The 26,235-nt window shown below is 39.6% G+C and overlaps 2 protein-coding genes and 1 pseudogene across 4 annotated transcripts in view; 1 reads left to right on the top strand and 2 right to left on the bottom strand.

Moving 5' to 3' along the window:
• Positions 1 to 11,032: 11,032 nt before the first annotated feature.
• LOC144643301 (uncharacterized) overlaps positions 11,033 to 26,235 on the bottom strand; it is a 203,599-nt gene continuing 188,396 nt past the window's right edge. The window contains exon 8 of the mRNA XM_078502505.1: positions 11,033 to 11,042. The gene's annotated coding sequence lies outside the window, so the exon portion shown is untranslated. The remainder of the gene's footprint in view (positions 11,043 to 26,235) is intronic.
• LOC144643324 (E3 ubiquitin-protein ligase TRIM45-like) lies at positions 12,576 to 18,556 on the top strand. Of its 2 annotated transcripts, none has more exons than XM_078502531.1 (2): positions 12,576 to 12,758; positions 15,483 to 18,556. In XM_078502531.1, exon 2 carries the CDS (start codon positions 15,575 to 15,577, stop codon positions 16,961 to 16,963), a length of 1,389 nt encoding a protein of 462 aa, XP_078358657.1. In that variant the 5' UTR covers positions 12,576 to 12,758; positions 15,483 to 15,574; the 3' UTR covers positions 16,964 to 18,556. The 2 variants fall into 2 exon arrangements, with proteins under 2 accessions (XP_078358657.1, XP_078358659.1); XM_078502533.1 differs by lacking the exon at positions 12,576 to 12,758 and adding an exon at positions 13,745 to 13,865.
• On the bottom strand, positions 20,211 to 26,059 carry LOC144643363 (uncharacterized; annotated as a pseudogene). The gene is made up of 4 exons (XR_013568896.1): positions 25,054 to 26,059; positions 23,148 to 24,211; positions 21,761 to 23,073; positions 20,211 to 21,143 (listed from the first exon to the last, which is right to left on the bottom strand). The product of XR_013568896.1 is annotated as an uncharacterized LOC144643363 (transcript).

The raw sequence follows: 26,235 nt of genomic DNA, 5'->3' as shown, positions 1-26,235 counted from the left end.
TTCACGAATAGCTGGTATGTCAATTTCACAGCCCCATCTCTGTTTTGAGTTTATATATGTTCCTAAACACACTGAAATTCCACGAAACATGAAGAAATAAGAAAACTGTTAAAAATATGGAGAAACCGCTAACGCATTCCTATTCAAACAAAACGACAGCTTCTATTTACAGAAATGACGGTAAATACAAAATGCTATTGATAATGCCTCCAATGGCTCTAATCATTCTTTTAGACTCAAAATGTAATAATAATAATGATAATGATAACAGTAATAGTAATAATAATAATAATAATAATAATAATAATAACAATAACAATAAAAATAAAAATGATAACAATAATTATAATTAAAACACATTAAACAAGATTACTGCATCATTTTTAAGAAAAAAACTACTATCAATGCAGGTACTTAAAAGAAAAATATCTAACAATATGTATAAAGAATCACAGTATTTGAAAAAAAAAAACATAAAAAAGAAAATTTCAAACTTGCCAATGGAAACTCAATGGAGTCGCAAATTCTAAACAAAATGTGTTTTTCTACACATATTAATTCTAGGTATTAACCAATTAAAAGTCAGTATCTTCGGGGTCGCTCTTATCCCCGTCTATGTCCTCCTTGCTTGACCAGTTGGTGCAACTACTGTCCTCGCAAAGACATGCATCTCTGCAAAGCATACCACTTCTTTTCCAGGATCAACGCCGACTCCGGCACTGTACCTTGTAGCCACAACAAACCAGCTCCATCACCGCCTCAGGTGCTAGAGCTTGGTCTGTCTAATCAATATTCAGTTCCTGGTCCTTTTATATATCATCCGTTACCAACTGAATTATGGGCTGTCGGGTTTGCCTCCAAAGCATTTCTCCAAATATAAGCCTGTAAGGTTGCTTTATATGTTTCTTGAGGGCAGACATTCAGTGGCGGGAGGTGGTGCGACTGTAATTCTTCATTTTGCAGAATAAGTGGTATCTAACTTGATTAACATCTATCCCTGCCTTTCCATACAAAAAGCACACAAGTTCTTCAACATCTGCTGCATGTTCATCCCTCAAAGGTACATTACTGTGGCCAAGGGGAAGAACTAGTTATCGTAGTTTGTTAAGCACTTTGCATACTATTTCCGCTAACTGATTGCAAACACTGGAAATGTCCACGATTCGAGAATGATTCTGAGTCCTACTTACGATGGCAATTCTTGCTGGGCTGTTTGTTTGATGATGGCTTAAGAGTAAATACTTAATTGCCGATGACCATTGTGAATGCATCCAGAACGTGCAAAAACATCCCAGTTCTTCCTGCTTGGTATGAAGCTCTGGGACTGCCGTTGACAACACACGACCATCGCTTACCGTAAGTCTTGTACCCAAGGAGCCATCTGTGACGTACACAACACGTCCTTCTAGCTTGTGAGAATACGGATGTCTTGCTCATTCACAAGCAAGGAAATGAAGCAGGCAAGTCTTCCCAGTGCTCAGAAATGTCTTCCGGCCATTGTCGTGAGCAATTCAACGTTGCTGTGAGCTACTAATCTCCACAGTCTGTCCATCCCGACTGCGCTTGCTTCTTTTAGCATTTTTGATTGAAATTACAGGGTACTGATGCCCGGCTAATAGCACTTTATGCACTGAAATTGTCTGGCACATGTGTCATTGCCTGAATCACAGCCATGGCATCAATGATAACAAAGGTAGAAAGTAGTGAAAAGGGCAACACAGTAACATTTTTATCCAGCAGCTTAGGCAAAACGGCTTTGTTTGTCTTTGCCAGCAGTGATCCATTAAGTGCTGCTAAAGACAAAGGCAGCGCGCCTAGTTGGTGTGCAAACAAGTCTCTGATATACCTTGCGATTCTCATCTGGAGTCTGACCAATAAAAAGAAGTCTGGCGATGAGATTTCTGTCTGCCTTGAGAATTACATCCCTACCTCCTGTCTCCGCGGCTTTGGATTTCACTGCATTTGTAAACGTTTACAGCTTCAGTTTGGTGAGGGTGACGAGGGTGACATTTGTCAGGATTTGTTACCAAGATACTAGATTGACAGACGCGCTTTTGCACGGGCTCATTGGTCACTTCCTCGTGTGCTGCTGGTTAAGAGGAGAGTTTAACTTTTTTTCTATCAGCTCTTGTCGCGTGGTCTTTATTTGTGCATGGCCAATAGCACCTCTTGTGATATCCTTCCTTAGGACCTTCGCTCTAACATCCTTCCATTACTCTAAATACTCCATCTTTCCTGATTTGCACAGGTTTAAAATGACTTCTATATGTCTTTTTGTTAAAGATACACAGATTTCCATTTACATTTTTAACGTGGCAAAAGCATTTACCTCACTGAGTTTGGTTTACTACCATTGACTGATCGAGCACGTTTTCCTTGAGGAATTTTTAGTTCAGTCATTATTGTGTACAACAGTAGAGCCACTGTGCAGCAGACAATATGGTTCAAGACGCTACATTGTACATACAAAATATTCAAAGCTTATAAACAACAGCAAAGGCACTCGAAACCCTCGAAATAAAACACACAGCCAAGAAAATGATACTCGAACATTGTGCAAATGGCATGCACTACTGATACTGCAAAAATTGTGTTATCTTATTCAAATATAATCAGCAACAAGAACATCGAGAAGCTTGAGAAGCTTAAAATCGGGCGCTTTGCCTTGAAAGGCAGGGTTCAGTACAGCAGAAACCACGAAGCAGTTACTTAAGTAGCACTCAGTCCGACTGTGTTTGTGTAAGTCACAGGGCTTGCATGAGCTGTATTAGTGTGCATAATATAATATCTAGAACGTTGTCGAGATTGCATTATTACTTAATGACATGATGGTTTCAATTTATAAATGTATTTCACACAATACAAATAAACGATTGAAGTAGACGACTAGAAAATGTAAAGTTTTAAGACTTAGCAAAGTGCAGTGTATTGGTAATACTGTAAGGTGCGGTTTCACCTGAAGGTCGTGTGCTTTTCGGTATTTTCCAGGCATTGCACTTTGATGGGACAGTACTACAACTGTTTACCGGGGAACTACTATTGTCAAGAAAATGATCACAACTTGTTGATGAATGATTGAACATTTGTTTCATACCATTACTGTAATAGCAATTGATGAAGGCTTTTAGTCCTGAACCAAAGTATAAGGACTGGGAAATACTGAAACCCATTATCAGCCACCTTAAACGGAAATATCTTGTTGGTGTTTCAAGGAATCCAAGGAAACTTCACTCATCCCATGTATCTATGTATTGCGGTATTTTGTAATTTTTTGAGTGATTTTTGGGGATGTTTGGCAGTTGATAGTTTTTTTAAAAGAATTAGTAAAATTTAGACAACTAAGAAATATTGAAAATTTAATGTGAATTTAACATTGGAATTTGAAGTTAGAAATTGGCAGACGGACACCAAACAGTCCCGTGACATCCTGGAGTGTTTTTGCATGGGGGTCAACTGTGTGATGATGTTTCCATTTTTTTCTTCAATCCCCACTGATAAAGAACTGTTGTTGGTGTTATGTTGGTGTTATCACATGTCAAGCCTTTAACAAGGTATGAAAGAACACAAGGATTTAAATTATTCTGGTGCTCAATTTTTGCGTAACTAAAATTAATGTTACTCAAATTCCTGATGGATTCTGTCTTAAACTGTTACGAGCTTAGTATTTCCAAATAATTGCATGTCAATGCAAGTCAAGACAAGACATGCCTTGGTTCTTATGTAATTCTCTTAAAAACACATAAGATATTGACTATAATTTTGTCTGTGCTATGGCAATTCACAGTGGGGTGGTCTTGATGTGTCTTTAACTTGTAGACTGGACTGGACTAGTAAAACGCGGACTAGTATAACGCGGACTTGTAAAACGCCTCTAGACACTTCGAATTCCTTGGCCACAATCATCTTACGGCTCTCTTCAATACATAATGTCTCAAAAAAACAGTAACCTCAGAAAGAAGTCAGAAGCAAATAAGGTCGAAAGACCGAATTTGAACATATAACGGCAAATGTTCTAATGTCACGAACGTAGGAGTCGTGTAGGCCCGTCACCTTTATTTACCACATACTGCCCCCAAATTAAAACAGTACCCTCAGAAAGAAGTCAGAAGCAAATAAGGTCGAAAGACCGAATTTAAACATTTAACGGCAAATATTCTAATGTCACGAACGTAGGAGTCGTGTAGGCCCGTCACCTTTATTTACCATTGACTGTTGATTTCTGGACGGGCCCCGTTCTACCTCGTGCGAGCAATACAAACGACTGCACTCAACAGACGTCAAGTAGTGGAAAGAAAGAAACATATGCACACAACTCATAGCATCAATCCCGTTGTTTTAGTAGGGGTTTGCAGAACGAACATGTGCTATACTGCAAAAACATCTCCACGCTAAAACAGACCATAGAGTGCTCAAAAAAGCTAGAAATATGCCGTCGAAGAAACACACAAGAGCTTCAAACACAAATTGTTTCGCTCGCTAAACCGTTTAGTTTTATCCGATTTACAAGCGCTTGTTTTACAAGTCCGCGTTCTACAAGTCCGTGCTTAACAAGCCCTCGTTTTACAAGTCCGCGTTTTACAAGTCCGCGTTTTACTAGTCCTCGTTTTACAAGTCCGCGTTTTACTAGTCCGCGTTTTACTAGTCCGCCTTTTACAAGTCCGCGTTTTACCTGAGTCCGCGTTTTACTAGTCCGCGTTTTACAAGTCCGCGTTTTACTAGTCCAGTCCAGTCCTCGAAATACAGTATGCCAAAACTCCCCGCCCTCTAAAGATAAATCCTTGACGGTTCTTGTCGTTTTTCGGTGCCTATTCATCTTCGGCATCTTTCTCATCCACCTCTCATTCTGTCCTGTGTCTGTCATCACACGAAAGAAAAGCTGATTCTCAAAAAATCTGCCACAAAAGGAAATTGACAAAAACAATATGAAAACCATATATCGAAAGTTTCTTATTCTAAAATTTTATCATACGTCTTAATTCAGAGCTACAAAGAAGTTCCTCCTTTTGAGTTATTGATACTGTTCTTACAGTACCTCTTTCCACTAGCGAAATTCTACAAAATTCCTTCGCGGCGAAAAGGTAGCGCGAATCCAGAACAGACTCCAATCGAGAGTGGGTTAATTCTAGATTACTATTAATTAACTATTACAACATTCATTTTTAAAATAGTTTCCCAAGCCGACTAAGCTAACTAAACGTCGAGTGTATCTTTCAGTAAACAAAACATGCCGTTATGACGCCGAAAATCCAGCTCACGCATACTATACCCCGTGACTCACGCAAACCTCCGACTTACGTGCTACTACAGTCATTCCTTTCTAAACATTTTTTTTTGACCACCACCGTACCTTTCTACCCAAAAAACTCATGAAACCGCCCGGTTTTAACCTGTTTTAACCTTTCAAAAATTAGAGCGTTCGAAACTAAATAAGATCCGTAATCACAAACAACATACAGCCGTTTACCAGCACTCTTTAAAACTCCTGAAACCCTTCAAAATCAGGCAAAATAAATCTTTGAAATAACCTTTATCAATGTTTCTTATTTTTTATTCAGTTCTATAAAATGCCTTTCATACACTACTGTCAAACAAAAATTTCAATTTCCTCAAAGTTTCAAGACAAAAAATAACAAATATTTCGTGCACAATGTAATTTGATTAAGCCAATATTATCACGTCTAAAAATACTTCAAGCAATTCAGTGAAAACCCGTTTTTTTTTTCGTATCAACGAAAACCACTTTCGAATAATCAATACATGAAAATAACAATAAGATCAAAAGGAAGAAAGGAACCTTTCTAATTATTTGAAGACTTTCAAAGCCGTGATATTATGCATCCAATCCGCGATAAAATTTAATTACAACAAAATCCAAGTTCTCATTTTGAAGTCCATTTTTTTCAGTTGATACCTTTATCCAACTTGTGAAAAATTCCATTCAAGTTCCTATTAATACTGTACATTCCCAATGTTTTGCTCAGGTCTTCAGAAGCGTCTTACTAACCAAATCTAAAATAATTCCAATACATGCTGTACAAACATTCTACTCTTTGTGACAAACGACTTGACGACCAATTGTTCAGAAATGAAAATCGACACAGTTCTTGCTAAATAAAAAAAAAGTTTTACGGCGGAGTCAGGCTCAAAAAATATACCGCAAGATCACACCCCCATTCATAGTCAGAAACCAGCAAACCATCTAGTTTGCTAAAAAAAAACACTGCGTGACATCAATGACGTTACCTTTTTCATTTACAAAAATAACTTTAACTTGTCAAAGTAAGTGCAATTTCACAATGGTGAATATCAGTACAGTATGGGGCCCAGTTCTCGGCCGGGTCCAGTTCTCGGCCACTTTGTGTTTAACGCGTTTTTTCACACTCCAGTTGAATCAAAAGAAAAAGGTATTTCCTTCAAACGATAGACTGATTCATGTGCTTTAAGTATCTTGAGTTTGATCGTTCAATTCGATATAGAAAGCTCACACGTCGAGTTTACGCGGAGGTGGGTGAATTTGCATTCCCGAAAAATTTGTTTGTTTACGGCTCCAAATTCATGGATGTAGTTAAATTCGTATTTTATCCAAAAGCCCCCACCATACGAGCTAATTTTTGGCATGTGAAACGTAGAATAATTCAGCTTTCTGCTTTAGTTAACTTTTCGTTGAACCGTTGTATTTTTTGGTCTTAATTTACTTCGAAATTTTTTCTTGCGACGTTTGCGTATTTGCCAGTTCTCGGCCACCATGCTCGCTATCACAGCTTAGCGCTTGGTTTTTAATATAATTTCATCTGCTGCTGCCAGAATGAAAGAAATAAATGTTTTAAAAATAAAGTTCAATCTTATCTCTAAGTTTTGAGCTGACTCTTGTCTTGTCTATTATTTCTACAACACCTAAATCTTTCAAGACCTTTTCACTGCAAAATAAACCATCTAAATGCACGGGTCACACAATGCGGTTTTGCCAGAACCTGCACATAGGCAACTAGGCGCGTTAAAATCCTTCTTTTCTAAAGTAAAACAAAGCATCATAAAAATAATTTGGGATCGATATAGTATAAATAGGTTTACAGAGTGATTTTATGACTGTGAAAATTAATTGAGCATTTTTTTACAGATAATTACGCACAAGCTTTTTAGTGGCCGAGAACTGGGCCAAGGTGGCCGAGAACTGGGCCCACAAATGGAGCTTTTATTTTTATTATTGCTCGGGCAAATTAATTTTTGACCGGTCGATAGCTTTACACCAAAAAGCTGAATAATGTAGCTAGCTCTGGGAGAAATTTCAAGTTCCTGCGGTTCTTCTGAGGTAAGAAATACAAGTTTACGTCAAAAGTGGCCGAGAACTGGGCCAAGGTGGCCGAGAACTGGGCCCACAAATGGAGCTTTTATTTTTATTATTGCTCGGGCAAATTAATTTTTGACCGGTCGATAGCTTTACACCAAAAAGCTGAATAATGTAGCTAGCTCTGGGAGAAATTTCAAGTTCCTGCGGTTCTTCTGAGGTAAGAAATACAAGTTTACGTCAAAAGTGGCCGAGAACTGGGCCCCATACTGTACTTTGCCCCGTAAGCTTTTTTCTCTGTCCTTCCGCCGAAGCAAAAAAACACAACCTGATTACACATTAACCCAAAAGTCGACCAAGTGTGCCTGCAACGATTTCCTGTCAAAACTAAAATGAAAACCATTGCGGTATGCGTCACCCGTAGCGGTTTTGTAGCAACCCCAAGCTATCTCCGTCTTTTTGGCCGCGCCAGGAGACTATGCTCTAGGACGACCAAAGGGTAAACTATAAATCGGCCACGCCCGATTAATAATCTCATTAGATAATTACATAATAATAGTATTGATAATTAGTATACGTACCAACCACAGAAACCACAGATACAGAATAATGTAAAAAAAAATCATTGGGAACTTTTGCAATCGTAATTCTCTGTTATAATATACAATATAACATTTTACTATACTCGACAGTCACCCATGAAAAATGAGTTTTGAAGATCATGCTCTCGTTTTACTTTTTTAATCGGGCGATTGGTTACAAAATCAGCGAATTGGCTGATTTTGGTGATAAAAATATTGAGGATCCGATACCAGGATTCATTGTAAGAAGATAAAAAAGCGTTCTCTGGTAAAATATTTTAAAGAATTATGAGCTTTCGACAGCCAGACTGCTGTCTTCGACTGATAAAAATGAAGTGAAGTTATCCGTCGAAGACAGCAGTCTGGCTGTCGAAAGCTCATAATTTTTTAAAATATTTTACCAGAGAACGCTTTTTGATTTTGGTGATGTTCTCAGAAAACCCAAGGAACAGCCACATGACAACCAAGTTACTGGCATCGTATATAAAGTGGAATGCAAATCGTGTCCTTTTGTATATATTGGTGAAAGTCAAATATCCTGGAACTCTCGAGGGGCAGAGCACTACCCTGGCACTCGAGGCAATAATGAGTCTAAAAAGAATAAAATAAACTTTCAAGAGGAGGCTCCCCTCACATCACGTCGTTTTCAGAGAGGTCCTCAAATAAAACTAATTACAAGGTTAAAAATCAAGTTAAAAATCAAGTCTGCCATAAAACAGCACTCGGAGACCACTGGACATGACATTCATCCAAACTTTGTAGAAATACTGGAACGAGGCGTTTGCAGCCGAAACAAAAGCTTATTTTTAAAATCTTTGCATTCCACTGTAAACACCGAAGCTGTTAATGAACGATAGCCTTTCCCTAAAGCGTATTTGCCACTAATTGTATCCCTTAGGGACCGTCAGAAGTTTTAAACTTTCAAATTTATTCTTTTTATAGTAATATCATTCTGAAGAAGGCAACAGAAACGTTGCCGAAAATTTAATTTTAACATTTTAAAGGTAAGATACAACCATATTTTTATTTCTTATTATGACCACTGATCACCCAAACAGCAATAATTTTTGAAATACTGCTATATTTCAGCTCATCGTACTACTTTTACGTCCCAGCTGTTCAAAAGTCTACATGTAAACAAATGGTTGCTAAGGTACTAAATGTCTCAAAATGCAAGGAAATATTTGCTAACTGAGGGATTTTTAACTCGGGGAGAAGTTAAGTTTGTACATTTCTTCCAATTATAGCTTTCATTGCGCTATAACAACTTTTATTAAAAGCGTGACCATTTAACTTTCATTCTGAAACTCAGGATTTGAAGTGTCATCGTTTTATTATATAGGCCTTAGCAACCGTCTCTATGGTGACAATTAGTTAATTACAAAGCATCTTATGTTAAAGAGTATGATCGATTGTTTAATCCCTCCAAGTTTAGTAAAGTTTGGTGTAATGAGGTGGGAGATATGGGCCTTGTTATAATATACCGACCTGAATGTTCTAAAGTTATCCCCACCCACACCCTGATAAAATCCTCTCGTTTTTTCTTTTAAGCTCCATTTTCGCGGCTGGAAACAAGTTGAATATAAAACACAAGGCCCTTAGCTTTAATTTGGTACCAAGGAAACTTTGTTCGGTTGGGGGTGCTACGAAATTGCTTTTCCAGCCACTTTTTACGAATTGGCTCATGGACTATAGGCAGACATCAATGTCAGAACGTCATTCCAGTATATTAGTATTAAAACAGAATCATGACAACTTTCAATCATAATTTCGGCAAAAAATCTAACAAAGCGGCAAACCTTAGCTGTGAATCTGTCTGCTTTTGATATTGTTTTATTTTTAATTAACTCCGCAGTCGCTTACAGTCCGTATTCACCTGTTCCTATCGCAAGGTCATTAAAAATATATCACACAGTGACTACATACAAAACAAGCTAATCCGGTTAACAATCCCAGCATGTTACGTTGTTTACGGTTTTTCCAATTAACCGACCACCGCCCGCAAATGATAATAATCATAAAAAAAAATCCACGAGTGCGGATTCCGTTCATTTTCAGTTGGACTTCAAAAAGCCAAACTGGCAAAGCCGGACAACTTTAGCAGTAATAGCGACTGAATTTCGCCACAAATTGAAGGTAAAATTTGTAACGCGTAGTGTTGAACTCGTCTGTATACTTTCGTTTTAATTTCTTTCCATATCAGTAGTCAAATTATAAATTAAGTTAACCCGGGATACAAGTATAATATAAGTGCGAGGTGCCTTATCAAACCTTTACCCTAAGTGGCCACAAAAGAAGTGTCACGGCCAAAATTTTATGGGGCTCAACCGGAAAGGAAAGTTAAGCTTTCTGGTTTTTAGAAACTAACTTATGAATGAGTTGCTGCAGTGCGTTGTCTCGGTATTTCTTCAGACTTGTGTGCATTTAGCAGGTGCTTCAACAAAGCGGATATTTGAAAAGAGCTCCCAACTTCACTTGAACGGGACAACATAACCGGCCACTGTTCTGAAATTTGCAACTCAGTGGGCCCTTATAAAGTAAAATGTATGTATTGATATGTGAGATATGTGGAACTTTTTATAGACTTTTTCACCTTCTGCAACTGTCCCATCTTTAACTCATAATGAAATGCGTATTCAGGAATCATGAATTATAGATATGTCCCGGTCTGAGAAGCGCAACTCTTCAGTTAAACTGTATTTTGGGGAAGGAAATAATAATATGATTTGAGACTTATAACAAATTTATGAAGGCAAAAGTGAAGTTGTGTAATATGCTGAAAATTTTTATGAAATAGTTTCTTTCACGATCTCTCGTGAAAGTCGTTTTCCGTTGTACCCGTACCAGAAATTAGCGGATCCATAAGCTTACTCGTCGTTCATTAGGGAAGACTGCTTTAATTCGGAATTGCTCCATTGACCTTTTCTGACAAAATTTTGGTTGGATTAGTTGTAGCAAATTATAAAGACCAACGGTGTACGAACAGAATAAAAGAACTAACATCTTTGTGATTGTAAAATTCTTTTTTGCATTGTCCGTTGGTAAATGTATATTCCCTTTTGCGAGCAGGCTCACCGCGCGGAAAATAGGAGAGCCTGCTCGCAGGCTTCATAAAAGCGCAACAACGTGACATGACCAACGCTTCATGTAGGGGGTAAGGAAGGAATCCCGTCTGACTGAGGACAAGAATAAGGGAGGGATGCTTTGCTTTAAGGGGGCAGGCCTGTCTATTTCGTTGGAAGCTCCACTGACCGTCCTGCCAGGTGGGTAGGCTTTGGTAGATTGTGCTAGCATAATTTTAAGCATAATTTAGCAAAACGAGCATTATTTTAAGCTTTTATTTTAGTTTAGCACTGCCAGCATAATCCGAGCTTTTATGCGTTGAAAACAAAAAAAAAACATCATAGTTCTAGAATAATTCAGTTTGTATTTTGTTTTTGTATTGTTTTTGGAAAATATTGAGGTCTGACTCTGTGATGATAAGGCCCATGGTCAAATATGCTCCGGCAGAGTCAAGGTCACCCTGTGCATATATGAGGGTTTTATTTTTAATTTTTTAATTTTTGTGAAAAAAAATTATTTTATATTTTTTTTAAAAAAATTAATGAGTAGTTGTTTTAATACTGAACTGAGTGATTTGCCTGGAGGGCGTTTAAAACCGGTATATACAAGTAACCCGGATTCAAAACCCAGAAACGGTTGATTTGGATTTTATTTGTTAGTCATTTGGCTTTTGAGGTGCGCACATGCGATTTTGCGATGCTAAAGACTGTAAGGTGGACTGGTGGACTATATAAAAGTTCATTAAAGTTAAAATTGATAGAGTTAAGCTACTGGTGATCTTTATTTTCCTTAAAATCTATGTAGCATAATTTCGGCGACAGAGAGCATAATTTCCAGAAAGTAGCATAATTTTGGCATAATATCTTAAAAATATGAGCACTGCTAAAAGCATAATATCCTTTTTTTTCGAGCACAATCTACCAAAGCCTACAGGTGGGCAGTAAGGTTGGTAGGTGTGGTTGGTGCTGGTAGGGTATTGCCCGGTAGGAGGACCAACCCCTCCCTCTCCCCCCTTAGGCAAGGTGACAGCCTCTTCTGCATTTGGATGACCCCTTAGATCTGTTTCTTTTTTTAAACCTTTCCTGATCCTATTATGAAGAAAAATATGTATACCGTATTTACTCGAATAAGCGCCGCCCCCGAATAACCGCCGCCCTCGAATAAGCGCCGCATTTTGGACAAAAAAGTTAATAAGCGCCGCCCCTGAATAAGCGCCGCAGTCTCGATGCGGCGCTTATTTGAAGAATTTTGTTTAACTTAAAACGGCACTACAAAGCAACTCTAAGACAAGCTTGAACATTTCTTTGCATCAAAAGCGATGTTTTGCAGTTATGAGTGATTGTTTTATCGCTCTCCCATTAGTTTTTCTATTCAACACTCTAACAATACGTAGTTCTGTAAATGTTGCGAAGGCCGCCAACTTTTGCCAGGACAGCTAGCGCCACTTTTGTCTCAGCAAGAGACAAATACTGACGATCAAGAGACGCTCTTTTCAATAACTGTAAAAGATAAGATTCTTTGTGGCGTCCAAATTTTAAATAAGCGCCGCCCTCGAATAAGCGCCGCACTTGAGACGCGAAAAATTTAATAAGCGCCGCGGCGCTTATTCGAGTAAATACGGTATGTACGAACATGCACATTGTACGGTTCCTTGATGTCTCGATCCAGTCCCAGCCCCTCCAACCGAGAGCTAATTTTATTCGTGTTGACCACCAACTGCCCAAGGCCACAAGTACGGTCATATATCACCAATCTGAGCAGCGTTTGGTCAGAGTTTAAAGAGCAGCATTTGCGTGAAACGTAGCCATTTCCACCAACAGTGCTATTAAGTAAGTAACTGTGTTTCTCTTATTGATTTTCTTCGAGATCAGCCGTGTTCTTCCGGGCTACGAAGGCATACAAAGGGTTTCTGTTAAACGTGTGATCTGATATCATCAGTTTGTTGTCCTTTTAAATTTTCGCCTGGTAAAAATTAGTTCGATCATGGCCCGGGATCATGGTTTCGTTTTGAAATGCTAAACAAAATCAATGCATTCAAGACTCAAGAGAAGCATTTGATCTAGCAATTTTGGAGGGAAACGATTTCAAATGCGCTGTGTCATGGCGTCTTAATTTAAATTCCATTTATAAGCTTAATCAAAAGCCGATTTATGAATATATTTCTCGCCGTACGCATTTTAAAAGTGATCATGAGTATTCACAGAACGAAAGGTTCCCAGTTTTCCTGCTTACACGTACGATAGCTTTATCTAAACAGACGAAGTGTAGAATTTCTAGCTTGTTCGAGAGAAGCGTCGATCGTGCAAAACGTTTTGAAATTTACGAATGTTTGAACACAATATTCCACTGGCTGTTCTTCGCTGCTTGTATCCAGTAGCGATATTTTTGTTTCTTTTTTAGCTTTTATCGCACCCACTGGTAGTTTGTAATAAAATGATCATAGGAAAATAATTAATTTGACCAAGTTACAAGAACGAGGAAGTATCCCAATTTGCGAGATTCGAATTTCATTTTATGTTTGATTGAACGTCACGCACCCCTAACACACCCCCAACACTCCCACAAAATAATTCATTGGCAACATAGCTCTGTGTACGTTTGCTTTTGACTTCTATGATTTTAGCTTACCAGAAGATCATTGTAATTCGAAAATGAGCGACAAAGGTCTATTTACATCATACTAAAATAAAATGGAGTAAATCTAAAGCAATCGAAAAGAGAAAGCGAAGAGCCTTCCGATTTAGAATTTCGGTCCCAGACTCAAACGACTTTGGTGGTCATCGATCCGAAACTGAACAACAACCGTTGAATCCAGTAATCTAGTAATCTGTTATTCACAACCAAAGAATCGACCTATTAAATGGGAAAACGAAAGATTCAGCCCTATCAACACGAGTCAACAATTTGCAAAGAAGATCTTCTGAAATATCTTGTGGGTAAGACTTTCTGTTGTGTCTGGTTTCGCTTTGCTTGCACATTCTTGTCTGCCGGAGGGCAAACTGAAGTGGATATGATGTTTTTTGTGTTAAATAATGTTTTCATCGAGAAAAAACGCTTTCATTTGAGGTTTCTTTCATATTGCCAACCATCAAGAATGCCGACTGAGAGTACAGTCTATGATGTTGGAATTATGTCGCTGGAATTATTAAACCGACATCAATACTGAATAGACAGAACGACTTTTACAGTAAAATGTTTGTTGTGATCAAAAGTTTGATCGTTATCTTTTAACAGCTTTTAAGCATCGAGCATGATTCCCGTCGATTTGTTTCGTTTTTGCTTTATTCAGTTTTGGATACGAGGAACTTAACTTTGTAGCTTGTTTGGCTTTTATTATTCCATGCAGATGAAGATACCTACATTCTACGATATATCTTTCAACGTTGCGTGATGTTGTTGACATTTAGGCCAATATAATATATGCTACGTTTAAATATAATATTGAATTGGTTTTATGTTGAAGGCGAAGGGAAGGTTCTGCATAATGAATGGAGATGTACTGAGCTTATATATGACTAAAACAAATGAGTTTTGTTATGGTACTGGTTATAGTTAAACTGCATTCAAGTTTGACAGGATAATTTCAGGGCCAGGGCCAGCCATTTAATAATTATAACACTTCAGGCGACGAGCCCTGCAAATTTCTTGGCTTTAGTTCAACAAATCGTCGCTAGCCACTAGGCCTGAATTACATGAGCCTGGTGGCTCGGTTTGCCGAGAGTGCCTTTCAGCCCGTGACTGTTTTTGTAAACAAGCTGCCTGCAGACAAAAATCCCATCAAATTCACTGCATTTATGGGTTTCTTTCTGGTTTTGTTTCGTTTGTTAAATTTCGGCTTTCAATTGAGTTTTTTTCCTGTAAAACGTCTCGTTTTTTTGTGCGCGCGGATTAGTGGTGAAACAAGTTTGCAGCTGGAAATGGGTCTGATACGTTACCTCTTGACATCATGTTCTTAGAACTAGCAGTATGCATTGATCTTTCTTCGTCGGGCTAATATTGTTTTAAGAACATCAAATTTCCGCGGGGCAACTATCAGCCGATAGTTCCTCGACAGAAACACTCTATTGTTAAAATAGTCAACGCGGCTGCAGCCGAGTTGACTATCGCTCATAGAAAACGAGGGCGAGTAGTCTAATTGTTTTAGTAGAAACTCTAAAGGACTGCAGTCCAAAACTTACAGTATTTGTGCACTTTGAAGACAAAAATCAAGAAAAATCACCGCTTAAAGAGCTACGCGCGCGCGACTGTTTTCTATCGGCGAGTAGAAAAAGTGGGAGAAAATCAGATTGCGGATTTCAATAGAACACAGCTGAGTTTCTACAATAATAACTATAAACTTCAGGGAGACCCGGCTCTAAATTCTCTTTAGTATCAACAAATGGATCCCTAAGTTTTGCTTGACCACACACAAATGCTGCCACACTATGCTAGTCCACAATTTTAGTTTCCAGCCCACCTTCTTAACCCCGAGGCTGGCTCTGCAAGATCAAGAAGAGTTGCATCAGTCATTGCATGCCACTAACCTCATAGTTTAATATCTTTTATTTTGGCAGGTCTGTTGAGATGAGTGACTGACATTTGCATTTAAGGGTGAAGAAGTATGAAACAATTATAGCAACACACCAGTAAAAACCAGACACAAATTATGGCAAATAATCCTGTTCCTCCGTGCTGTAAAGAACATCCCACAGAGGTCGCTAAATTCTTGTGTCAAACTTGCAGTGATATTGTATGTAGAAACTGTGTTGTACGAGAAAGCCACAGGAATCATAAGTACCTCTCCATTCAAAATGCCAGTGCTAAGAAACGGCAAGCTATCCAGGACAGCCTCGATAACACCAAGCAGAAGCTATCTGGTCTCCGTGGCTCAATTTTCTGGGTAGGAGAAATGAAGAAGCAAGTGCAAATGAGGGCTTCAGAGGCAGAAAGAGAAATTGATTACCTCATAGATCAAAACATAGCAACCTTGGAGCGTAAACGCACTCAGCTGAAAAGAGATGTTGCAGTGTTGCGTGATAAGAAAGTTCAACAGCTGCAAACTCAAAAGGAAAGCTTAGCCCTTGCTCTTGAGGAAATTAAGAGCGGCGTAGAATACACTGAACATGCTATGAGTCAAATGTCTGATGTAGAACTGATTACCATGAAAAATCAGTTTTCTGGTCTTCCTGATTTTAATGAAATTGCTTTGCAGTGGGAGCCATGCCGCACTAGCAATTTTGGCATAGAAGTCGACAAATCTTTAGCGGTTGATGCTATTGTTGACAAGATGGCCCGTGTTAGCGACAAAGACAATCAAGGTGGTGATCAGTATGTTCTCAGCATGCTTGGAGGAAAGACTGGGGAGATCTTTACTTCAAGGTGTCAACAGAGGTCATACTTTGTTGTCATGGCAATGGATGGCTTGGCAAGGGCAACCAAAGTTGGAGTAAACCAGGTGAAAGTGCAGATCAAACCTCCAGGTGATAATGAGCTAAAGAATGTCATCATGGGAAGTAAAACAGATCATCACACTTTCTCATATTGCCCCAGTGTCGTTGGCACCCACACCATACAGGTCTCAGTGGCAGGGCATTACATTTCAGAGGAGCCAATACCCTGGAAAGTGGATTCTTCTGTCTATATTCTTGATCCTCACTGTGCTGTTCTCCCACCAGAGGTTTACGACCAGGATCGGGAGTCTCTGACAGGGTGTTGGTTCAGGCGTGGATGGCATTCTTGGCAAGTTCGAATTCTAGCACCTAACAAACTTAGGCGATCTTCTGACTCGACACTCTTTGAAGTTGGTGTCACTGACGGTCATCGCACTTGGCGTTGGAGTGACGGCAACAAGTTCTACCCAAATTCATCTGCTATTGTTAGTACAATCAGCAGCTGGCAGTGTGGGGACTTATTATTGTTTTACCTTGATCTGGATTTGAAACAACTTGTGATCTACAATCAGCGTTCACATGAGATGGATACATGGGATGGAATTACAGTTCCTATCCGTCCATACATTAATCCACAGTCAACTAATTTCTTTGGATTGAACTAGATCAACCTGACAATATTCAATGAAGGATAGTTAATATTGCAACAGGTCAGCAAGATAGCATCGTAAAATTTGATGGATGTCCCATCAGTCTCACTGGTATTACAGTTGAACCTCATCGTCAGGGGAAACCAAAAATAGTTCAAAATAACAAGATTTCGAAATAGCCGATAGTAAATGAAAGAAGTGGGAGGCGCGGTGGCCTAATGGTCAGTGCGCGGGACTCTGGATCGAGCGGTCCGAGTTCGGGCCCCGGCCGGGGTCACTTGTGTTGTGTTCTTGGGCAAGACACTTTACTCTCATAGTGCCTCTCTCCACCCAGGTGTGTAAATGGGTACCGGCGACATAATGCTGGGGGGGGGGGGGGAACCCTACAATGGACTAGGCATCTCATTCAGGGGGGAATACAAATATTCCTAGCCGCTTTATGCTACGGAAACCGGGATAAGCTCCGGCAGTGTGGGCCGCTTGGCTCGTGGCTTCTCCAAATGAATGAAGTGCAAATTCAAGGGAAATGGTTTTTAGTTCGACATATCGGGGAATTCAAAAATAACCGAGTTCGAATTAGCGGTGTTCAACTGAAATTGTATTATAAATATTGGGACTTGAACTGTAGCCTACTGTAGCTACAATCCAGAAAAGAATATAGCTGTGTTTAAAGTTATAATACCCTCTTTGGGAAAAGTTGGAGTTCCTGGGACAAAAGAGAAGTATTAAATTTTGGTTAGATAACTTTTCTCATCCAATCAAAAGGCAATTTATTCCAAAAAAGGAAAAGTTAAACCTGTTAATTAATATATAAGGTACTGGTACTGCATGCATGCATAGAAGTTAACAGTTTTTAAAATTTCATGTGATGCTTAATTATGTAATATACAGATTGTCTACATGTTAAACATGTAGCAATAATTTATTTGTTTACACAGCTATTAATTTAATGTATAAGCAAGTTTTATGCTAGGTTTTTTGCTGTATAATTTAACCAAAAAGCAAGATTTAGTTTGCAATTTTAGGTCATAGAGTGTTCAATTCTAGTGTGTTTATATAGTGTTGCAATTCTTAATCATAGCTTTTTAAAGGCGAGTAATGGGTTATGTAGCAATTTATTATTAAAAACTGTCAGTGAAAAGATCTTGTCATAGTGATATTACATTTTGTATATAAATTTTTACTTTTGACATGATTGATATCTGTTACTGACACAATGGCCTTGCCTAGCACCCTACAAGGATGCTCTTTGGGTATGACATGCCCTTCTCCCCCAAATTGTATGACAAGCCCAACTGGAGACCGTACAGCTCTCACAGGCTTGTAATTCTACTGGTCCTCTAGGGCAACAATTAATTGCTGTTGTTTGTTGGGCTAAGGGCATATCAGTTCCTGTTGTTTGTTCTATTGTCCCCTTGAATGGTAGCAAGGCCTTCAGTTGAGACTTCATGAGTGCTGCTAACTGACCGATTGGGAGAACATTTGTGTAACAGGGTAGGCCAGGGCTTCTTGTCAATCAACCACCAGCATAAATACCACTTTGTTTATAGTCAATTCCCTTTGAAGCCATTTTTTGGATGATCCCAGATAAAGAGTGCTTGCGTGTCAAATCACCCCCCCCCCCCTAAGTACATGTTTCATTGGTGCTTTTTCCATTTAGAGTTTGATTTCAGGCCAAGAAGAATGAAATTAGGCTGAATGTTAATAAGATGATTTGGTTAATAGATAGTTTATTTACAGCAGCCAAAGTATTGCTGCTAAATGAATTTGCCAAGGGCCATTCCATTTTATATCCACACACCCCCTATAGATGAGGGGCTTTATTTAAGTCATTTATGAGGCGGTAGCCCTGTCTGCATTCTTTGATCTTTTTTGAAAACCTGGGTTATTTCTGAAGGGGGTATCATGTCAGGGCTTTGATCTAGGGGTGAATTTTGACTTCCCTAATCAACAGGGCCCGGGTGTGGATATAAAACGAAATGGCCCCAAGCAAAGGGCTCAAAAAACATGTATCTACTTGTGATAGTAAACAACAGTCCCCTCAGAGAAAAATTTTACTCAGTCCCCATCTTGGAAAGTGGCAAGGGTGGGAATTTGACTCGCAATGGAGTCCCAAGGGTGGGGAAACCGAAATTGACATTTGAAAACCTGAAAATGTCAAATACCTCTGGGGTTGCCCGCACCACAAATCCTGGGGCAAACCAATTGATAGGTGCATTAAATGATTCGCTCTTTTTTACCTGCATGGATGTCTGCTTTGCATATTGAAAAGAACGTCCGAGACTACCTCGTACCCAGGCTTCCCTTTTAAGTTGGAGCACGGTGCCCGTGTATTGACTCATCAAACTGTTTCCACGTGTGTCATGTGTCATTTTCTGTCCGTCTTTTCCGATCTCGCATTCCATGGCATTTCAGCTAGCTTTGATTTGACGATCATCTTCACGGAAAAAGTGAAGAATTTTAGACAAGTTTCACGGTTATCGAAAAATAATATTTTTTTTGTTTTCACGTGTCACGACAAGCATGTTATTCACAGTTCACGGATTTTAATATTCGTAATCACTGATCACGGAGAATAAAAACACGCAATCACGTTTCACGAGAAACCCCCTTACGGCCCCTCTTTATTGTTGGCCTGTCGCATCGCGCGTTTTCCCGCCTAACCATCGAACCCCGCGCCTCCTGTTTCCAACTTTTGCAACGGCGCCTGGGTACAAGGCAGCGTGTCGGCAGCGTCCGAGACTTGACTGAACCTGTTTCCGACCAGTAGAACGTGACGCAAAGTCGGTTGGTGCTACTATGTTGCGTGACAGAGATGGCAAGCGGCCGATATAAGACTTGCTTATAAAATTACTATACTTGCTCTCTTGACTGTTAGAGCGGTTTTCACTTGAGTGTCGAAAGTAAATTGCGTTTGCTTTGGTTTTGCATTGCTACGCTTAGTGATTGGCTTAAATTTCTTGCACCCCTTCTCAGCCAATCAGAGTCATCAGAACTAAAACCGAAACCAATCGTGACTCGCTCGCGCACGCTTTCCCCCGCTTCGTGCCGGCTACATGTATTTGCTTCGAGTTTTGATTGGTTCACTGGATTGTCTGTGTCCTTTGTGATTGGCCAGAGTAATTACTTTGGTTTTGGTTTTACGGCTCTATCTACACTCCTGTGCAATTTTCATGTGGAAATATCCCTTGGGGTTCCTCAACAAAATTTTCGGCTCCTGGCAGTTTTACGCATCTCTCACAGGACAAGGACAGCTGGTACCCTCAGTGACTTTTTGCAGGAGCTCCTGCTTTTTGATATTTTATTATTTTTTTAACATTTAGTTAATAGATTAATTACAAAACAGTCAAAACAGCACTTTCAATCCAATAGCAATTGATCTGACTTACACAAGTAAAATAGTTTTAACTACGGAAAAAAAATTAACTCAACCGGATTCGGTTGTTATAAAACTGCTCACTAATTCAGTATTTACATTACATTCGTATTTGTTGCTGTTTATTTTTTGTACAAAAGTTGACGTTAATCGTCTCTCTCCACTTCGTACAGCCAGGACATGCAAGAGCTGATTTAATATCACTTTAAAATACATACAGTGGAACGTCGATTTAACGAACCTCTATATAGCGATTCCGAATTCCTCGATATAACGAACGATATTCTTCGCTCCAGTAATAGTAAAACATATGGTAAAAACCTCTTTATAGCGAACATATTTTGCCAGTCCCTTGGCCCTTTGTTATATCGAGGTTCCACTGTAACTACAAAGAGAGAATTGCGTGACACTAAGTCAATTTTAAACTTGCGCGGGAAAATTACTTTGCAATTGCACGCTGGCCTACAATAAGGACCTACTTTTTTAAGCTGAGTTGCTCGCAATGAATACCGATAGATAGAAAGTCTTTAGGAGCTCCTGTGAAAGGTGCCCTTAAAAAATCTTTATTCACAATTTAGTATCCAGTCCTCGTAATAAGCCGCGTTGACTTGATCCTGCAACGTTCTTGTAACCAGGTCTGTAAAACGGTGTTATTTCGTCTCCGTCCTCTTCTATTTCTTCATAATTATTGTTTGGTGTCTTTCCTAATGCTGGTTGTCTTTCTTCCACTTCAGTGTTAGGTGAACTGAAGTCGCTCAGAGGATAAACGTCGCCGGCCTTCGTATGGCCTTCACGCTCTCCTCTCTTTCGGCTGATAACCTGAATGAAAAATTTAGAAGCAGATTTTTATTGGTTTTGTCAAAGTGCAAGTTATCCTTACTTGTCTCTATTCACTGCTTTTAGGTTTTTCAAACAGGGTAGATGCTGACGGTTCTTGGGACGTAAAAGTAGTAACAGGAAAAAACGGTAAAAAATGTTTCCTATATTTCAAGGTATTGGTCTTTAGAAATAAAACATTTATTGCCTACAGAATATATTTCGGTAATAATGTAGAACCTACAGAATATTTCGGTATGTAGAACCACTTTAAGCAGGGGATACCCACGTGTCTCTACGTGTTTCTTAAATCTGCGCGAGCAAATAAACCACTGAGAGAGAGAAGCGAGTATTGGTCTGAAAATATCCATGCTTAATTAGTTCGTTAGGAATTTTATCCCTCTAGGACATCTAGTTGCAAATGTACACGCCTTTGTGCAAATATTACTAATGAAAGATGATATACACTCATGTGCATGCTCATTTCAACCCAAAATTAAAGTCATCTTTCCTTTCAACACCCTCTCGACCTCCCTCTTCCTTAAAAAACAAGTATTAAAAATGGCTGAGAAGGATGGTTTTTAAAGAGCATGACTAACTTCTAATTTGCAGATACTTACCTTATAAAGTACGAACACAATAATCAAAGCCACCACTCCGCCAAACGCTGCCATGCCAATCACTTTGAGTGGAAACTTTTCCTCAGGCCGCTTTTTCCCTTTCACCGCTCCTACATCGTCTTGCTCGTGCTCGTGCACCTTTACGTTGGTGATCTTATATTTCCCGATTTTTCCACTTCTTACTGCAGCAGCCAAGACCTTTTGAAACTCGTCCGCCGATGCCGAAGATTTTACTTTTGCGTAAATGTTGAAATTGCACACAATACTTCCTTTTTCAAAGCTTGCGACCTTCACATAAAGAAAACCATATATTTTGTCGAAAACGTCATTCACTAAGTATTCCAAATCACTTGCCAACTCTTTAAAGTTGTTCGAAGAAGAGTTAGCTAATTCCAGTGTGTATTCCATGTTTGTAATTGTTAACTCTGCTTCCAACATACGACTCGATTCCGGGGGCTCTGGAGTGTTGGGTACTTTTGGACCTTCAGTATAAACCATCGAAGAAGATGTTTCTAGACTCATAGACGCCGTCGTGGTGGACACAGTTAGTATACTCGAAAATCCCCTCGTTGTTTGTACTTTTCCCGTTAATTGGCGTGATGAAGCTACCATGCCATGGTGACTAAGGAGAGACGAAGTCAATCGATGTGGACCGCGATACACGTATGAAGACGCTGTCGATAATAGCGAAAATGATGTCGACGTTGAAGGGTAAGATGATGGTGATAAGAGTAGTAGTGACTGTGACAAGTTTGTAGTTAAGGATGCCAACACGGGCAACAGGGAGGACGGTGGCGACGATGAAGAAGACTGTGATGATGACGACGATGGCGATGATTGCAATATAGGTGATAATGATGATGACGATGGTGCTGCTGCTGCTGACTTTGATGGTGCTGAGGACTTTGATGGCGGTGGTGATGTTAATGATGATGAGAAGGAGGACAAAGAGGAAGAGGCTGATGGCGAGGAAGCTGATGATGATGGCACTGGCGATGACGATAGTGAAGGCAATGGTGAAGGCAATTGTGATTGTGATGGTGGTGATGATGATAGTGGTGACGAAGTCGACAATGATGATGAGTAGAAGTTGGAGAAGGATGTAAATGACGTCGACAGTGGTGGTGATGGCAGTACTGATGGTGATGGTAACAGTGATGATGATAATGACGAGGAGGGGGAGGACAAAGAGGAAGAGGATGACGGCGAGGAAGCTGATGATGGTGATGACGGCAACGGTGCTGAAGATAGTGAAGGCAATGGTAATAGCGATGTTGGCTGTGAGTATGATTGTGATGGTGATGATGGCGATGGTATTTGCGGTGGTGGTGGTGATGATGATGATGATGAGAAAATTGACGTTGATGAGGGTAATGACGACGATGATGAGGAGGAGGATGAGAGGAGGAGGAGGAGGAGGGTGAGGAGGAAGAAGAAGTTGCGGACGTTGACGATGGTGGTGATGGTGATTGTGATTGTGATTCTGTTGGGGACGATGATGATGTTGTTGATGATGAAGACGAAGAGGAGGAGAAGAAGAAGGAGGAAGAGAATGATGGTGAAGAAACTGATAGGGATGGTGATGGTAATGGCGATGGCAATGGTGAAGGCAATTGTAATGGTGGTTGAGATTGTGATAGTGAGGAGGAGGAGGAGGAGAAGGATGCTGAGGACCTTGACGGCGGTGGTGATGGTGATGGCGATGCTGATGGTGATGATGATGGTGATAGTGATGATGATAATGATGATGATGATGGTCGTAACAATGATGATGATGAAAACGTTGACGTTGATGATGATTGTGATGGTGCTGGTGAGGATGAAGGTGACGGTGAGAATGGCAGCGTTGTCGTTGATGATGATAATGATGATGATGATATTGACGACGATGACGCTATTGTCGATGTTGATGAAGATAGCGACGAGGATGATGATGACGATGATGATGACGTTGATGCTGGGGACATTAACGGTGCTGCTGTTGGTGATGTGATGAAAAAGTTGACAATTTTGATGTAGTTAAGATTACGTTTTGATCATGAGTCGATGATGGCAAATGTAAGAACATCTCTGCAGTGGATGAAGATACACCATCCTGCCCAAGACTTGTAATGGAAGTTTGAACTTGAAATGTCTGCGTTTGTTCGATATCGGAAGACGCACCTGCATGCCCCTTGGATGTTGTCAAAACAGCACTCGATTTTGTTGTGAAACTCTTGTAATCTATTTTTTCCATAGCAAGTTTCGACGATGAACTAGCAGCTGATAAGGTAGATAAGAGCCTGTCAGTTGGGTCGGTGTTAGCAAAGGGTGCGGATGATGAGATAACAGAAGGCTGTTCTGTGCCTGATGGCAGTACCGCTGGACTGAAGGACGGTTTCCCTTCTGTTTCAGTTAGGGTCGTGACCACTGGATTGGAAAGCAATGAACCGTTATTCCATGCAGAGATTCCTAGTAAAGAACAACATTGAAAGAAAACTGAGTGCCTCAATAATGAAGATTGAACAATGGTTCAGTGTACATGCATAATCGGCAATCATGCGAAGAATTGGCCTAATTCTGCGTAATTAAATTGACATTTACAACATCTAGTACTGTCTTTTGTAAAATTCAGAATATGTTATTTACTGGGTAATACACCTAGAAATATATATAGTGACCAAAATTAAAACATGTCACATCGTTTTCACCTTCGAAATGTAACTAATTTTAATAAGCAGCCTCATTAGGCTTGATTAGACCAAAAATAGTCTTGGATTCTATGAAAAAATGTTACTGTGGTTTAAGAAGTTATTTTAGGGGGTTCATACATTTACGCAGCTTAGAAGCCGCCGTTTCTGACATAGAGCCGGATTTACTGAATACATGATGCTTGACACTGCGTTTTTGCACGCGCGCTGGAAGTTGATGATTGATATCAGGTTTAAATTTAAATGACTGATCGATGAAGTCCAGTAAGGAATACTCTCGGACTGGACGGAATCCCCATCAGCTTAATGCTGTAAGAAGTGCTTGACTTCTTTCGATGTACGAGACGCCTACTGTTCAATAATACGAAACTTATATTAATGGGCGGAGTCCTGTCGGGTGCTAGGCTGGGCTCAATAAATTTTCACTCGTTACTGGTTTTCAGTTCCAAATAAGCTTTTCTGACTTCAATCAACTTAGATTAACTATAGTGAGATGGGTATTTGTTGTACACACACTAAATGGGGCTGGACACTGTAAGCTATAGAGCTACTGACTTCTTGCATTGCTTCGACTTACTCAAAGAATTGAATAATCTGCCTTACCTCTAAAAAGGAGCAATAACGCTATTGAAACACTCCAAAGTGACCAATTGAGTCTTCTCATTATCACGGAGAGATTTGATCCCCTGGATTTACGAAATAGTAACCTTGTATTTAACGAAAGAATTATATACTTAAGCTACCTTTCCGAACAAAACTCAACTGAAAACCTTCAAACTTTCTCACGAGACATAAGCTCCCACAGAGAGTCTGAAAATCTTTCATTGTTTGGACGCAGCGGGAATAATTTTAGTTCATTGACGAGGAACGAATAAGCAAAACAAATTGAATAAACACTGACGCATATACTTTGTGTAAAATGCAATTACTGCTTCCAAAAATAAAGCTGGTATTTATAAATTTAATTAAATCTTTTTTTTATTTTTTAATTAATGGCGCATAGGGTCCCTCTGTTATGGTCTGAAGGAGATCCCTTTGATTTTATCTCCCATATCTTAATATTGCAGCATATCCGTGTAAAGTTGTACAAGTTAAATAGCTTGAGTAGACACTTCACTGCGCATGCTACTATACACTACTGGTTTATTAATCTTCCAGTCTAGCCTAGCATGTTACTAAACTTTTCTCTTAGAGGATTAGGACAGCTTTAAAGTGACTCAAGCTGCGCTTTTAGTGTTTTTTTTTTCTGATTTTTTTACATGTCGGACTGGAGTAACCTTTCACGAATAGGTGATGGTCGGTTGAAATGTTAAAATTTATAACACAATGCTAAAATAACATGTAACAAGTAAAATAAAAGGTAAGTTGAATGCCAGCGGTACTACGAATACTACTACGAATAATAGTCTATGCCGCTTTGCTTCGTCGATGCCTATGTTTTGCAGAAGAAACCAGCGAAGCGATCCGGCGTTCTTTTTTTCTCTTTCCTCCCGCCGCGAAATCACGCCTGATCGCAGGTTAAGTTTTCAATCGTTAAGCCCTTCTAAACACATGTTTATTGCCAATCTTTCCGGAGGTCTTTGCTATCAGGGGTCTGCTACGTCCTATGGCTTGACCAAGCTACCGGATAAATGAATTTAGCACGGTTTATAAAAGACGAATAGAGGATTAGTTTAGGATTGTTTTCGGAGTGGAGTAGTGCAACTCTGGTCCCGCGGGATTCGGGATTGCTGAAGACTGTGCGGGGATTGCTGCTTTTCTGGTGACACTTTTTTTTCACTGGCC

Source organism: Oculina patagonica, chromosome 2 (genome assembly GCF_052425735.1).
Source record: "Oculina patagonica isolate OP01 chromosome 2, crgOcupat, whole genome shotgun sequence".
Taxonomy (NCBI): Eukaryota; Metazoa; Cnidaria; class Anthozoa; order Scleractinia; family Oculinidae; genus Oculina; species Oculina patagonica.
This window is presented reverse-complemented; position numbering and strand designations above follow the sequence as displayed.

Coding starts and splice junctions, on each gene's coding strand:
- LOC144643324 (XM_078502531.1), top strand. CDS start 15,575: ATGGCAAATAATCCTGTTCCTCCGTGCTGTAAAGAACATCCCACAGAG.